At 42.7% G+C, this 16,376-nt stretch overlaps 1 protein-coding gene across 7 annotated transcripts in view; it reads right to left on the bottom strand.

Annotated features, from left to right (window-relative positions):
• ELL2 (elongation factor for RNA polymerase II 2) overlaps positions 1-16,376 on the bottom strand; it is a 189,238-nt gene that overhangs the window by 72,019 nt on the left and 100,843 nt on the right. For all 7 annotated transcript variants that reach the window (XM_033915312.1, XM_033915405.1, XM_033915494.1 and 4 more), the window contains one exon: positions 8,027-8,190. In XM_033915312.1, the coding sequence (XP_033771203.1) occupies positions 8,027-8,190 (164 nt within the window). The remainder of the gene's footprint in view (positions 1-8,026; positions 8,191-16,376) is intronic.

Below are 16,376 nucleotides of genomic sequence, written 5' to 3'. Positions count from 1 at the left end.
GCCACATCCACTCTTTAAAATTTTGTAAAAGTATAAAGGGTGGACCATGTAACCACCCTACAAATCTCTTCAGGCATTACTGCCTGGGCCTCTGCCAATGAAGCAACCACACTTCTAATGGAGTGAGCTTTCAAAGATATTGGTGGCTGTTTACCACAGCAAATGTACACAGGAAGCAATTATACAAGATGTAGGTAGTGAGACATTTTACTAGACACCATAGCCCATAGATCAGGCAAAATTGTTGCAAGTATTTTTTAACCACTATCTCAGGGACCCCTGATGAAGATGTGTTGATTGAAACATGGACTGTGTCAGGTCCCTTTTACCTGTCAAAAGGTAGTCTATGTGCACAACAAATTGTTTATTGAAATAAACACTGCCGGCATCTTGTACAATGGTCTTGGATTCACTGGGCCCTCACTGCAGACTTGTTGGATTTTGTTTCTTTGTTCCACAGGAGGCCAGACTCCTTAGAGGATGTCTTTCCCCGCTTGCCAGTATCTGTTAAAACAAAAAGATGATACGAAAGAAATTCATTATCACTTCTAGTTAATGGAGAACTCTCCTAATATCCAGCAACTCCAACCTCTTATCTTTTTTCTTCAAGCCCGTGGATTAACATGGAAGGCCAACACTACCTACGGCAAAAATGAGGGAACTGTATGGGGTGTAACCCTGGTCTCCATAAGCTTGAAGAATGGCTCTCTGCATGAGACCGCCTGTAATTCCGAGACTCTTCGGACTGATGTGATGGCTGCTAGAAAAACCATTTTTAAGTTCAGATCCATGAAAGAAGCTTCCTGTAAAGGCTTATATGGGGCCTCAGAGAGACTAAGCAAAACCATGTTAAGGTTCCAAGATAGGAGTGTTGCTATGACCACCTCAAAATAGCCCCTTTTCTTCAAGGCCTCACGCTCAAGAGCCATGCTGCAAGCCCAAAGTGTTCTAGGTGTTCTAGGTCCTCTAGGGCAACTGGACCCTGTGAGAGAAGATACAGATGAAGTGGCAGTCTGAGATACCTGCCTCTTTGTAATGTAGTTAGATCTGCGTACCAGGGCTGACATAGCCAATTTGAGGCAACCAGTATTACTAATTCTGCAAATGACCTGGCTTATCATGGGCCAAGGGGAAAATATGTACAATAGACCTTCTGGCCACGGCTGTACTAAAGCATTCATTCCAGCATTTCTGAGCACTCAACTTCAGCTGAACAAACATGGGACTTTGTTGCTGGCTGACACTATCAGATTAAACGTCGGGTGCCCCCATTGTTGCACAATGCTACTGAAGGCCTTTTGGGACACAGTTACCACTCCCCCAGATCCAAGGTCTGTCAGCTCAGATAGTCTGCCTGCACATTATCCACTCCCGCTACATGTGCTGTCTGCCTGCACACTGTCCACTCCTGCTACATGTGCTGCTGACAGCACCTATAGGTGGACCTCTCCCCAATGAAACAGCAATTGGGCCTCTATTTTCAAAGCAGCACCCTTGGCGCCTCCTTATCTGTTGACATATGTCACTGCTGTGGCATTGTCTGAGAAGACACTGACTGAGGACTGGCATTGCCTTCCACAGTGTTCTGCAACATCCGCAGTGCCAAACAGCTCTCAACTCCAATCTGTTTATAGACCATTTTCTCTGGGAGGGAGACCAACATCCCTGAACTTGACAACCTTTGCAATGGCCTCCCCAGCTGTACAGGCTGGTATCTTGTTGTCAGAATCAGGAGGATATGTGGAGAGGTAGACCTCGAGCCAGCAATTCCAGCTGTAGCTACCAACACAAACTGCACTGCACTTCAGTAGAGAACAAAGGCATTTGGAGAGAATCCTTCCACAGAGACCAGTGAGAAAACATGTCCTGTAGATGAGCCTTTGCCTAAGGGATTATCTCTATGGTTGCCACCATCAAACCCCTGCACATGGTGCCATGCTGTAGTCACCTGCATCACCAGAATATTCAAGATCTTGTGGGCTAGCTTCAGATTGTGTGGCTCTGGTAGAAACACAGGATCCACTGCCATGTTGAACCAAACTCCTAAGCAATCTAGGGACTGAGCCAGTTTCAGGTGACTTTTCCGGAAATTGACAATTCAGCCTAGATATTGTAGGAGCTGGGTCACTTGTGCAACTGCTCTTGCGCCCTAGTCCTTGGACAGTGCAACGATCAGTCAATCATCCATGTATGGATGCAACTGAATTCTCACTTTGTGCACATGAACTGCTACCACAACCATCACCTTGGTGAAGGTGCAAGATGCAGTCACTAGACTGATGGGCAGTGTTGCAAACTGGTAATGGTTTTTTCTAGCACATGAAATCTCAGAAATTTCCTGTGGTCCAGAAAGATGGGACTATGCAAGTAGGCCTCTGTCAAATCCAGAGCAGCTAGAAATCCCCCTGGCGTCACCACCGCAATGACTAACTGAATGGTCTCTATGTGAAATTAGGGCACTTTTAGTGCTGCATTTATCGATTTCAGATTCAGGACTGGTCTCCAGTCGTCAGCCTCTTTTGGGCACGACAAAGCATATAATAATAATAATAATTTTATTTTTATATACTGCCAAAGCCATAGTAGTTCGAGGCGGTTTACAATAAGAGGAGCTGGACAATCAGCGAAAATAATTACAATGAATAGATGAATACAAAAAGAGTTGTCGAATACATGAAGAGAAGGAGAATACTTGTGGGAAGGAAGAAAGACAGAGTAATAGTCACAATGAAGGGACATCGAGTACATGTAAGTAGAATATAGAGATTAGAGAATGACATGGGGAGCGATCCCCGCGGGGAACCACGGCGTGGCTGCGGTTTGGCTGCGGGCTATGGAGACTCCATAGCCAAATCACTGCAGACACGGGGACAAAAGTTTTCACCGCCCGCAAAAACGGTGAAAAGATTTGTCCCCACAGGCAAATGTATCCCCTTCTACATACCGCGATTTACCGGGTCTTCACCATGTGTTCGGTTCACTTCGGGACAGGTGTCTGATTTTTTTCCGGCGGCCATGCTTGTCGGCCATGTGGTCTCCTCCAACTCGTCTCTCTCCACCCGACTTGCACGTTGCCTGACTCCGCCCCCTTCAATATTCTGGCTCCTCATTAGTCAGTTCTTTCCTGCTCAAGAAGGGGACCAATCGCTACTGCCACACATGATATTTAATGGGTTGCAGTAGCGATTGGAAATCGGGGGATTTCGGAGCTGAGAGGCAAGCCCAGGATTTTTTTTTGGAGTCACTGCCTGGATTGGAGAGCAGTCACTGCTTCAGACTTGGAGGAGCTGAAATTTCATTGAAAACTTCGGCGCTACAAGTAGAGGTAAGGTGCACACTTTCCTACTACTTGCCTGCCCAGGGTTGGCGGCGGCGGCAGGGGTGGGGGGGATTCTTTGACCGGTTGGAGATGGGAGTCTGGCTGAGCTGGGAGCTGGTTCTTTTTTTAAAAAAATCTGAGTGGGATTCTTTGACCGGTTGGATACGGGAGTCAGGCTGAGCTGGGAGCTGGTTCTTTTTTTTTTTTAATCTGAGTACTAGTGTGCTGTGTCCATTCCCATGGGTTACTGAATCCTATTCCTGAACATGTGCTGCAAGAATGGAGGAATCCAGCACATGTTCAGTATGTAACCCATGGGATTACGTTAATAAAGATAAGTATATAAAATCATACCTGTTTGAGGCTTTTATGCATGCTGCGGTGACGGTGACGGGGCGGTGAATGGGATAGCAGTGGCGGTGACGGGGCGGTGCAGAGGATGATGGGACGGGGCGGTGACGGAGACAGATTTTTTCCCCGTGTCATTCTCTAATAGGGATAAGGCATTTAAGAGTTCTTGGTTACAAATCGGTTAAACAGGTTTGTTTTAACTATAGTTTTCTAAAGCTAAAATAGGATGAGGAGTGCTTAATGAGTATCAGACCAAGCCCAATTAAATTTATTAAATCGTGTGTGGTGGTATTTGAACTTGTTTGGCGGTATTTATTTTATCTGGTTTGCTGGACAGGTGTTGAGTTTTTTGATGATTGTTTGGTGGTATTTGATTATTGGTCTCAGTGTGATAAATTCTTATTTTTACTTTTAGAACTACATGTGTGGTTTTGGCATCTCCAGTCCTTGTATTGCACATCAGCAAGATGTCTTCAGTTCCTGTTAATCTTTAATACTTTGGGACAGTGACAGTTTTTGACCAGATTCAGCCAGTGTTTATACTAACTTAGCAGATTTGGCCTTCTTACATCCAGCCACCCCAATATAACGAAGATGAGTATTCCAAAGAAGAGCAAAACCTACCACTTTCATGATGAATGGGAAATGGATTACTTCTTCATCATGGTGGAAGACAAGTGTTGCTGTTTAATTTGTAACGCCCCAGTATCCTTGCCCAAAAAGGGTAATCTGGAACGTAGCAATAAGTTTGATGCTAATTTTCCACCCAAAAGTGAAATTCGTAAACTGAAGCTCGAAGAACTTAAATCTAAATTGGCTACTGCAACAGTTCATGGCGAAGCCAAGGTCACATTCGGACAATGTAACTATAGCATCCTTCAAGGTCAGCAATCTCATCGCAAAGAAATGCAAACCTTTCACTGAAGGGGAATTTGGAAAAGATTGTTTTCTTGAAGCAGCTTACAATCTTTTTGAAGGATTTAAAAATAAGAAAGATCATAGCTGTTATTCAAAATGTAAAAATTGTCAAGAAACACCATCGTGCGGTAAATAGAAAAGAAGTGTGGAGACATAACTGAACAATTGTTGGATGATGTTTCAAATTGTGTTGCTGCTTTCTCACTCCAACTGAATGAATCTACAGACATAAAATACATAGCTCAGTTACTAGTTTTTATCCGGATGGTTTTTGAAGACTTCAGTGTTAAAGAAGAACTACTTGGAATGATTTCTTTAAAAAGGAGAACTACCTGTCAGGAAATATTCAGTTCTTTCCATTCTTTTGTGACAAAGTATAATCTTCCATTGCACAGTGTGCAACCATTTCCAGAAGCTGGCTTGTGGAATTTGGTGTACGTGAGAAACAGCATAAGCAATGAACAATGAATCTCTGGATACTTCATTAGGGGGAGTAGAGGCTGGAATCTTATCTTGGGTTAAAGTACAATGACACAAATGTTTCAGACTGCTGTTTACTGCAGGAACACAGAATGAGGCATGATAGTCACGAAGCAAGTAATGTGAAGACAGTGTAAAAAGAACAAGTGCGGGACTATTCTCCATTGGCACGCTGTAAAGGGAAAGTCCCACAATTGACACGGTCCATCAGCTGCCTGAAAAGGGGATTCCCAGCTGTGAGGGGTGGTGTTGCTGCAATCATGGTGAAGTTGTTCTAAATTATTTGTGCTTTGTATATTACTGCTATGCAATTTATGTAACAAATAAATTAGTATAAGCAGTATTACCTCTTTGTATGCCGTGAAGTGCTGACTACCTAACGAACTTGGCATTACACATAGACTTGTTTCATCACTACTGAGCAAGAGCAATGATAGGTAAGGTTAAGGGTTTCATAGCCCTCTGTAGACAGCATGATGACTTCCCAGATTCCATTTCTTACCACCGCATCATTCACCAGCAAGTTTTGGCAAGCAAGAGACTCAATAAAAAGACTATCATAGACATCACTTTCAAAATTGTAAATTCAGTTCATGGAAGATCACGTCAAAGACGACTTTTCAATCTTACTCTTGATGAAGGGGCAGCGGAAATCATTTTGCACACAGATGTAAGGTGGCTAAATAGGCACAAATTTCTGCAAAGATTTCGTGATTTGCTGAATGAAATAAGAAATTATTTGAAGGAGAGGGGAGATGACTAAGTAGAGTTGGAATATGAGGAGTGGTTATGTGATCTGGCATTTCTCGCTGATTTTACAGGCAAACTAAGTGATATGAACCTTGAAGTACAAGGTAAAAACAAATGCATTAGTGAGATGAGTACAGTTTCATCCTACAAGAGCAAATTTGAGATAATGACTGACCTTGCAAACAACACTTTTGATCATTTACCTAATATGCAGGACCATCTGAGACAATTTTGTTTTTCAGAACGAGACGTATGTGACAGAAATCTGTTCTGTTATCCAGGAATTTGAAAATAGATTCTATGACTTCCCAAAAATTGGAACAGTTGTGGAGTGCTTGTCATACCCATTCAAAGTAGATGTGGATATCAAAGAAACTGCAGCTGCTATCAGTGAAAATTACTCATTGAACAAGTCATCTCTTGAAAATGAAATATTAACCCGTAAAAATGACATTTTTCTCAAGACCCGTGCTGAACAAGAATCGTTTTGGAAGCTAGTACCTAGAGACAAATTTCCCAACTTGAGAGCATGCAGTGAAGCGGTACACTCCTGCTTCGGTTCAACTTATTTGTGTGAATCTGCATTTTCCCATCTGAAAATGATAAGAGTATACAACATGATAGATGAACATCTCCAGGATTCCCTGAGACTGGCTCTCGCACAATATTCACCCAACTTCAAAAAGCTGGTGGATAAAATGCAGGCTCAGACGTCTCACTAATGAGCCAGAGTGAAATATTAAAAGATTGTGCAAGATCAGCCTGGATCAATATGCGACCTAAATTTAACACAAATTACTCAATAAAGAAAGTTATTAAGACAATTAAAGAAAGTTATTACTCAATAAAACTAAGAAAAAAGGTACTTTCCATTTCCCCTCGCAATTCTTACTGGAATTAAAAATGGGGGAGGGGGAGAAATCCTTCAACTTTATTGGGTTAAAATTTAATTTGAAACTTAATTTTCATGGTGGCAGATCACCAGAACTTTTGGCCGGAAAAAGTAGATCACGACCTGTTCAAAGTTGGACATGCCTGGTATATGATATAAGGGTAGAATAGTCTGAGGAATCCAACTGTATTGATTTTGAATCAAATTAAGGTGTTTTTGGAGGCAACTTGAGTTGGATTGAAAAATCCAAGTGTTCTAGCACCAAAAACAGCTTAGGAGAGAGCAAAATTACAGTTGAAAAAAATTCAGTGAAGGATTTTTAATTAATTAATTTTTTTACAAAAGAGGTGGGGGACCCTGAAGAAAGTCCCAGCAACCCACACAAACGCAATTTAAAATCACCCTTGATATAGAAACATGATGGCAGATAAAGGCCAAATGACCCATCTAGTCTGCACAACCGCAATAACCATTTTCTCTTTGAGAGTTCTCATGTGCCTATCCCAGGCCCTCTTGATATCACCAATAAGCTACAATAGCCTGTACTCCAGCTGAAGTAGAGGCTACACCAATAAGCTACAATAGCTTGGACTCCAGCTGAAGTACAGAGAAGACTTCTGCCTCAGACAAGCATGTATGTGGCTCCAAAAGCTTCAGGCTGCCAGTCAAGCCACTAAATGTGACCAAGACTTCAAACAACCTAGCTCCACATGTCAATGGTGAGGGAAAATCAGCTAGCATCCAGCATGGTGCCACTCAGCCTGTGTTCAAGCTCTGGAGAACCATGAGTGAGCTCTGCTATGAGGGGAACAGTCCCCAAACCTCCAAATTTAGTGCAGGCCAGCTAGGCAGGTTCCCCTACTAACTACACACTTAATCCAGATAATATCTTTTCTCACAGTCAAAGCTGTGCTAGGAGCACTGGGAACCTCTACAGCACCAAAAGCCTCGATCTGGATAAAATACCCCAAAATAATCAAAATGATCACATGTAGAAGGAGCAACTAGGGAGGAGCTGGAGCACAGCTCAGAGCAAGAGGTGGAGCCAATAAAATTTAACTCCTTCTACATAAACTCCTGTACCTTTTGCATCATAAAGTATGTATAGGATCATAGGACAAAATTTGCAGCTTTGCACAAGTTATTTCACTTTAAGGAAAAAACCAGTGCTATGCAGTTTCTACTGTTTTCCAGCAAAGCTTGCAAACATCATATTTGACACTCTTCAGCTGTACTTTAGAAGGACTAGCAAATCCTGTTGCTTAGAGGGCATGGCATTCTTAGCAGCTATAAGCAATTAAGTAATTTAGCCATACCTACAAATGGTCCACCATGTTTTATGACCTTTGTACTTCGATTGCGTGTTTCCTCTTCTGCCTGGGTCATGCGTTCCCTTGTCATCTGATAGGAGTCATTAGTGGCACATACTGTAATTTTATCTTGTATAAATCCCAGACAGTTGAGCTGCGAGTCTCCAGAACTGTAAAAAGGCACATTTATAGATGCTGAATTTTAGTATTTATTTAGTATTTATACACTGCTTATAGCTTAAGCAGTTTACATTCAGAAATTAAAGTATTTCTTCCTATCTGTCCCAGTGGGCTCACAATCTAACTAATGTACCTGGGGCAATGAAGTGTTAAGTGACTTGCCCAGGGTCATAAGAACATTGCTGGGCTTGAACCTGCAACCTCAGGGTGCTGAGGCTGTAGCCCTAACCACTAGGCCACTCCTCCACTCCATTATTCTGTAGTTACAAGCGGTTATACTTTAAGTTTGCTTTTGTGGCAAACTGGTCTATAGGCAAAGTATACATAATATAATGTCCAGCCAGTAACTACAACACATTTCAAATTTTGAAAACAAGTTTCATTAAATTGAAATAAGAAAGAACTGCCTTCATTCCCCCCTCCCTATCTCCAGGTGATGATCTAGTTTTGAAAACTATTTTTTGATGACTTATCTAACTTGAACTACTTATTTCTAATTTTGATTAATAAAGAAATAAGGCTGCACATAGCTTTGCAGCTGAATAAATTATTTACACACCCAGATTGCTGTATAAAAATGATCAAGAAATTCTTGCTTGCTTCCCCATACCTCCCAATTTAGCTGAACTATTAAGTTGTGTGCTGCTCCTATTCACTGAAAAGGACCATACTGCTCAGCTATAAACAATGAAAAATTACATTCTTACCTGGATAATCTGTTAATCTACTACGGATTCCATACGTGTGGTGACCAATCCCTTCCCATGAACTGGACTAGTAGAAGTGAGAATACTTACAGCTTTGAGCACCTCCCATATGAAAGCGGAGCCCAGTGCACCCTCCAGTTAAGTCCCAAAGCAATCGATCTCTACTGGAGCAGGAGGGGAAATAGGGATTCTTCCCGCATACAACAATTCTGATCTACTCTAACTTAGAAAACAAGGATTAGAACAATTCAATATAAAGATCAGAAAAACAAACCTGCTGTGTGCAACTGGCACTAACATTAAGCAAAGGAATAAACTTACTCATACCAGATTTCTTGGCATTGACAGGATCTGATCCTCCAGGCCTGGAAGACAAAGATCTGAGGAAGAAAAGCAGGTGATACAGAACAAAGAATGACACAGGAAAAAAATGTGTCCCCGTCCCTGCAAACCATCAGATCCCATATGCACAAGCCTCGAATAGTTTTATATTGAACTTATTTTTAAGTATAAAAAAAAAAGAATATTCTGTACACAATTATATTATAAATCAGAGTTCTGGCTGCCGAACTAAAGGAAGAGATCTTCAGCTGGCAGGGTTTTGTTTGTACGTTTATCAACAGAGTTACAGTACTGCTTTATCCTAAAGCAAAAAAAAACAAACCAAAAAACCAAGAAAAGAAAAGGAAATAATTTTTTTTCTACCTTTGTCTGGTTTCTGCTTTCCTCATCTTATCATTCTCTTCCTTCCATCCACTGTCTGCCTTCTCTCTCCCTCTTCCATATGGCTCTATTTCTATACCTCTACCAGAAACTGTCTGCCTCTCCCTGCCATCTCTCCCTCTCCCCCAGTTGGTCTAGCACCTATCTTCTTTCCTTCCATCTCTCTCCCTCCCCCCAGGTGGTTTTTAGCATCTCATCTCCTTTCCTCCCTTTAGATCTGTTATCTGTCTCCTCCCCCTACCCCAATGCTCTGGTATCTCTCTCCTCCCTTTCTTTTTTTACTGCTCTTCCTTCTCAATTTGTTTTCTACCTTGTCTACTTTCTAACCTTCCAGTCCTCAATTTCCCTTTCATTGTGTCTGCCTATAGCTTGCCACCTCTTTCCCTGACCCTTCCTGTATCTAACTCTATCCCTTCCTTCCCTTCAGCGTCAGCTCCCCTCTCTCTCTTTCCACTTCTTCAGCGTCATCTCCCCTCTCTCTCTTTCCACTTCTTCAGCGTCAGCTCCCCTCTCCCTCTCTTTTCACTTCCTTTCTGCGTCTGCTCTTCCTTCTCTCTGCTCCCCACTTCCCTTCTGCATTTGCTCTTTCTTCTCCCCACTTCCCTTCAGCTCCTTCCTCTCTGCATCCCAATTTCCTTCAGCGTCTGCTCTTCCTTCTCTCTGTTCCCCACTTCCCTTCTTCTCCTCCCTCTCTCTGCTCCCCACATCCCTTCAGCGTCTGCTCCCCTCTCCCTCTCTCCACTTCCCTTCTGCATCTGCTCTTCCTCTCTCTGCTCCCCACTTCCCTTCAGCGTCTGCTCCTCCCTTTCTCTCTGCTCCCCACGTCAGCGTCTGCTCCTCACTTTACTTCAGTGTTTGCTCCCCTCTCTCTCCCATTTCCCTTCAGCATCTGTGCCTCTTCTCTCCCCACTTCCCTTCAGCACCACTCAACCTCTTCCCCTCGTCAGGCCATCTCCCTCCCTTACTGTCACCCTCGCGGGCGCTTTTCAGAATCAAAGTTCTCGCTCTCCGAGCAGCCCGGATGCCACAGCCTTCTCACAAGTCAGATAGAGGCTTTTGAAAAAAAGATTATTTGAAATCCAAGATGACTACCACCAGTAAAATCTCACCAAAAACCACCTGTGGAAATTTCAAAAAGGTCAAACACACAGAAATAGGGGTTTTAGAGGTGGGAGACCTAAACTCTTAAGCCAAGAACCCTCAAATTTGGGATTTTCTGACCCACCCAGATTCTCTCACAGGAACGAATGGGGTTTTACTCACAGTTCTCTGTTGGTGCCTACTTGTAGCTTGCTCAATGAAGCTGAAAGATGGAAAGGACTTTTCTGTCTCATACTTCCTTTGACTCTCCCAAACCAAGGAATCTTCAGGCTGCAAGCCAGACTGACACTGATCTCCACCCCAGGGACACCGAAGCATGAAGGGGAGGGGGGTGTAAATATGCAGCCGGTGCCCTGATACCCCAAGGGTTCTTATTCAGGGTGTCCATTGCCTGCGCTCAAGCCACTGAGAAAAATTCAGAAGGAGAGCAGGATCCCAGGGGAACGGACCCCGAGCACAGAAGAAACAGCAGGCTGGTTCTCCAGGTCCACCCAAAGGCTTGTCCTGCAGTCCAACTTAGTGGACCTGAATTTTTCTCAGGCAGAGCATCCCCAAGAATGGGAATCTCAGGGCACCAAAGCCTCAGAGAAACAAACTTGAAACACAAAAAATAAATATCAAAGCAGAGTAGAGCAGAAACACCTCTGCAGTTAGCTTACAGAGAAATAAACGGGAGGGTGCACTGGGTCCAACCACCATATGGGAGGTGCTTAAAGCTGTAAGTATTCTGTTTGCAGGAAAGGATTGATCACTACATAATACTGAATCTGGAGTAGATGTAAATGTATTTTACTAGATGCAGACTTGCAATTTTGGTTTAGATTCACAAATTCTTCTCACTTACCCATGAATAACAAAATTTAAAAAACGACAATGTACTTTTCCCCCTAATGGTATTTCTCTTGTGGAGTTTTACTGTTTAGTGATTAATTATTTTTGGACTGTTTTTTAAAAATAGACAGTCATACCTACTCAAATGGAGACAAACCTCTAGCCATTTTCAGCAAATGGACAGCTTTACCCAGTGGAGTTTAGAATTTTAGCTGAGACTGTAGTTGCAAGGAACCTATGATGTTGGGTCAGGCGGAGAAGCTGGGGATTCACCCACAATTAATAGTGTGTATTCTTCCTTTTTGCTGCAAATTTGAGGAAGTTCTTGTTGTAGACATGTCAGCTGATTAGCTCTTATAGAAAGTCAAACAGGCAATCCACAAGAAACTTCAGATGATTATATTTTGGAGAACTATAGTTCCTGTTTTAGCATCAGAAGAAAGTTTATGGTTCAAAAAAATGTAGACTCCCAAGACTTGTGTTTTTAGAACATTCTTCCAACTCATTTCTTGGATGAGCTATAATCAGGGGGACTCCAGACTCCTGAGAGGGAAAGAATTAATGAAAATTCACCCCCCTTTACACCAGCTGGGGACTTGAACAGAATGGTACCTCTAGATGCCTTCTCTGTTGCATAGGACTTGTGTTGAGCTTTGAATTGTGCAGGCTTATGGGCTACATTCACTAAACCTTCCGATCCTGTACAGACGATCGCAAAACCAGTTTTACTGGTTTTGCGATCGTTCCCAGACCGAGATTCACTAAACTGCTGCCTGATCAAATCTCCTCTCCAATCCGATCCACCCATGCAAATTAGTAAAACTCCATGCAAAATAGCCAAGAGATTGATTCACTAATTGCTTGGCTATTTTGGGAATCGGGTTTTACTAAACTAAAACCAGACTGCTGCAGACCTGTCGGTAATAGTTCATTTTTTTAAAAAATGGTACCGATATTTTGCGTGTATTACACACACAAAATATCTGGCCAATTAAAAAAAAAAAAAAAAGCCCTCCCACACACAAATGTGGCCTTACCGGCCCCCCCCGAAGAAAGGCAGGAGGAATGCCCACGGCGACAAGAGGACATCCGCTAAAACTTAAGGGGGGAAGATTTCATAGTGACACCAGGAAATACTTATTCACCGAAAGGGTGATTGATCAATAGAATGGTCTTCCACGACAGGTGGTTGAGGCCAGTAGTGTGCTCGACTTCAAGAGTCAATGGGACAGACAGGTGGGTTGCTACAGAGTTATGCTTAAAAGATGATTTCTCAAGGGAGGGAGGATTCTTGAGTGGGCAGACTTGTTGGGCCGCAGGCCCTTTTCTGCCGTCATACTCTATGTTTCTATGAATGCAGACTCCCTCCTGCTATCTGTGCTCCTTCCTCCCAACCCAAATCAAATGGCAGGAGGAATGCCCACTCCCTCCTGTCATCGGCACCCCCCACCAACCCCCCCCCAAACTTAGATATGGCAGGAGAGATGCCAACTCCCTCCTGCCATCGGAACCCCTCCTCACCGCGACATCAAACTAATATGGCAGGAGATGTCAACTTCCTCCTGCCTTTGGAACCCCCCCCAACTGACCTGGCCCACCCCCCTGGTACACCCCCCAGTACCTGTAAGTTGGGAGCAGGAGGGGTGCTCAGTATCTCCTGCTCCAGGTCTCCTCTGACAGCTAATGCAGGCCTTAGGCCCCGCCGCATCATGTGATGCAGAGGAAGGGGCCTGAGGTGCCTGAGCCAATCAGGGACTTCCTTAGGGAGGTGCCTAAGTCCCTGATTGGCTCAGGTGCCTCAGGCCCCTGATGCAATCTGGCAGGGCCTAAGGCCCGCATTCGCCAGAGGCCAGGGACTGAGCACCCCTCCTGCCCCCAACATACAGGTACCGGGGGGGGGGGAGGCGGGGGGGTGTACCAGGGGAGGTGGGCTGGGTCAGTTGGGGGGTTTCAGACGGCATCCCTCCTGCCATATTAGTTTGATGTCACTGTGGGGGATGGGGGGTTGGCAGGGGGGTTCCGACGGCAGGAAGGAGTTGGCATACCTCCTGCCATATTTAGGTTGGCAGGGGTGCTGATGGCAAGATGAGTGGGCATCCCTCCTGCCGTTTGTTTTGGGGTGGGAGGAAGGAGCACTGATGGAAGGAGGGAGTCGGCAACCCTCCTGCCATTTTTTTTTTAAGTGGTGCGGGGAGGAAGGGAGCCCTGACAGGAGTGAAGCCCTGACGGCAGTGACAGCTTCTCCTATCATTATTGTCGGGGCTCTGCCTCGACTCAGTCGCTCACTGAGTGATTGAGTCGGGGAGTTTGCATGCAAATCGGCCAGAGAATCGACCAAAAACGACTGAGTCGCTATTGTTAGTGAATCTAGGCCTATAATCAGAACAAAATCCTGGGACACCAGAGAAGGATGTGGCCAAAAGATGTGTAACTATTATCCTATCCCCAAGACACCATGGGAGGGGTGACTAAGGGGAGGGTGTTGAGGGGAGAAAAGGCTGGGTGTAAAGGGTATAGTGTGCAAGTGGTGGGATGAGATCCAAGACTGCAAGTGATAAATTCTACGAGAACGTGCACAGGAGTAAATCCTCTCTCCCTTTGATTCCTGTACTGAGGATAGGCTTCAAATTGTTTATTGTTTAATTAGTTTCTTGATTAAACGCTTTATCGATTCTGCAAAGCGTTGTACAAAACACTAGATAAAATAACATTGCAACAAACAGAATTACCATTAAAACAAACTTTTAAAAAAATGAAAATACAAAACTGTTAGACGAACTACAACAGGTACTAGGTTAAATAAGGACGCACTAACAAAAGATACATGAAGGAAAGAGGGAGGAAATACAATAATTATAGTAAATGAGAGAGACATTAAGGGAAAGAACAAAAGGGCAGGACTTAATGGAGAAAAAAGAAGGAAAGAAAAGAGAAAAGAAAGAGAAGAAGAGAAAAAAAAAAAAATTAAGAAACAACAACTTCAATTAAAAGCATCTTTAAAAAGGAAACATTTTAAGCTACTTTTAAACGTTTTTAAATTATTTTCTGTTTTTAGATAAAGCGGAAGAGCATTCCAAATCGTAGGAGCAGTTACAGAGAAGATAGAGGTTCGGCGTGTACCAATTATTTTTACGGAGGGGATATTTAAATTGGATTGGGTTATGGATCTTAAAGATCTTGGTGGATCATAGGGAATCAATATTCGATCAATAAAAGCTGGGGAATTAGTCTGCATAGTTTTAAATGTCAAAAGGGCAATTTTGTAAGTTATCCTATATGAGATAGGTAACCAGTGGGCATCTTTTAACAGAGGAGTAACGTGGTCATACTTTGTTGCTCTAGAGATTATCTTGATTGCCGTATTTTGTATTAGTTGCAGACGTTTCAAATCTTTGTGATATATACCTTTTAAAAGCGAATTACAATAATCTATTTTTGAAATTATGAGTGAATGAATCAAAATATTGAGAGAACTAGTATCAAGAAAAGGGGTCAATGATCGAATCATTCTTAGTTTGTAAAAACAGTTTTTAACCAGAGCACTTATTTGCGGTCGGAAAGTAAGCTTGTTATCTATAAGGACCCCTAAGATTTTTATAGTTGAAGTTGTTATGAGTGGTATGTTGTTGATGATAATCTCAGCTCCTGCCTATCTCTACATCAAGCCTATTGACAATCTCATCCCCTTTCTCTTAGCAGAGATCAATATATTGTTCCTTAATGTGTATAGCCTCATTACTGCCGTTACACAGAAACAGACTTTTGTAAGGTTGTCAGATTCAAACATTCTTCCCTTTTAGAAAGTTAATTTCATTTCAACTATAAATGAAACGCAGATCAACTTTACAAAAACCACACCCTGCTCTCCATACAGAACATTCAGGATCCACAAGCTAATTTTGGCCTAGATGTCCACTAACATTAGCATTGAGTGAGATCACATCCAACAGGTCTGACAGCAATGAAAGCAGTGGTTAACATCTTAAAACTATTTAAAAATATTTCTATATACACAGTAACTCTCGGTTATCTGATGTAAATGTGAAGAGATAATACAGAAAAACAACGGTAATACCTCAAACAATGCATAAACAAAGGCTGTAAAAGCAGGGTCTTGGGTCAAATGATGCTGTTTTGTAGTAAAAAGCAGGGTCCCGGGTTGAAAACAAAATTTGTCTCAGGTGCGAAACACCCCTCTGTGCTATACTGGAAAAGAAGAGAAGCTGTGCTTCTTAATGAAAACGCAATGTCACTGTGGTGGTTCTGTCAGATATGCCAGATGGTCAGATTAGCAAGACTGTACTGTTTATTCATACAGAATGTTGTCAAATGTTTGTGGTGCTGTTTAGAAAGCCTTTCAATGTTTTCTGCCAGCAACAAACAGGTTATGCTTTTCTATTTAGCAGTGCTGTGCAAGGGAAGCAACCGTGCACCACCAAATGTTCCCATTTTGTAACCCTTAACCCAAGGAATCTGCAAGAAAGCACAAGCAGCATATAGTTCTGTATTGGGGATAATTTTATAAAGGATTCTTCACATGTTATCAAAGTACACTTGTAAAATGCCCTACCTCCACAAGAACTTATGTTCTTTAGATACTCAGGTATAACTGTTTGGGGCAGGGTCATAATTTTTGAAGGTTTTGAGCTATTTATAAAAAGATACAGGCATCTGTGTCTTTATAAAGAGAGGTACCTATTTTCACCACAAGTTTTTTCAAGTTTCAAGTTTTTTATTAATATTTGATAAATCGCTTATTCAATTTGCTAAGCGATGTACAACCTTCTAAAAAAAACAAACAAACAAAAACTAAG

Source organism: Geotrypetes seraphini, chromosome 1 (genome assembly GCF_902459505.1).
Source record: "Geotrypetes seraphini chromosome 1, aGeoSer1.1, whole genome shotgun sequence".
Lineage (NCBI taxonomy): Eukaryota > Metazoa > Chordata > Amphibia > Gymnophiona > Dermophiidae > Geotrypetes > Geotrypetes seraphini.
This window is presented reverse-complemented; position numbering and strand designations above follow the sequence as displayed.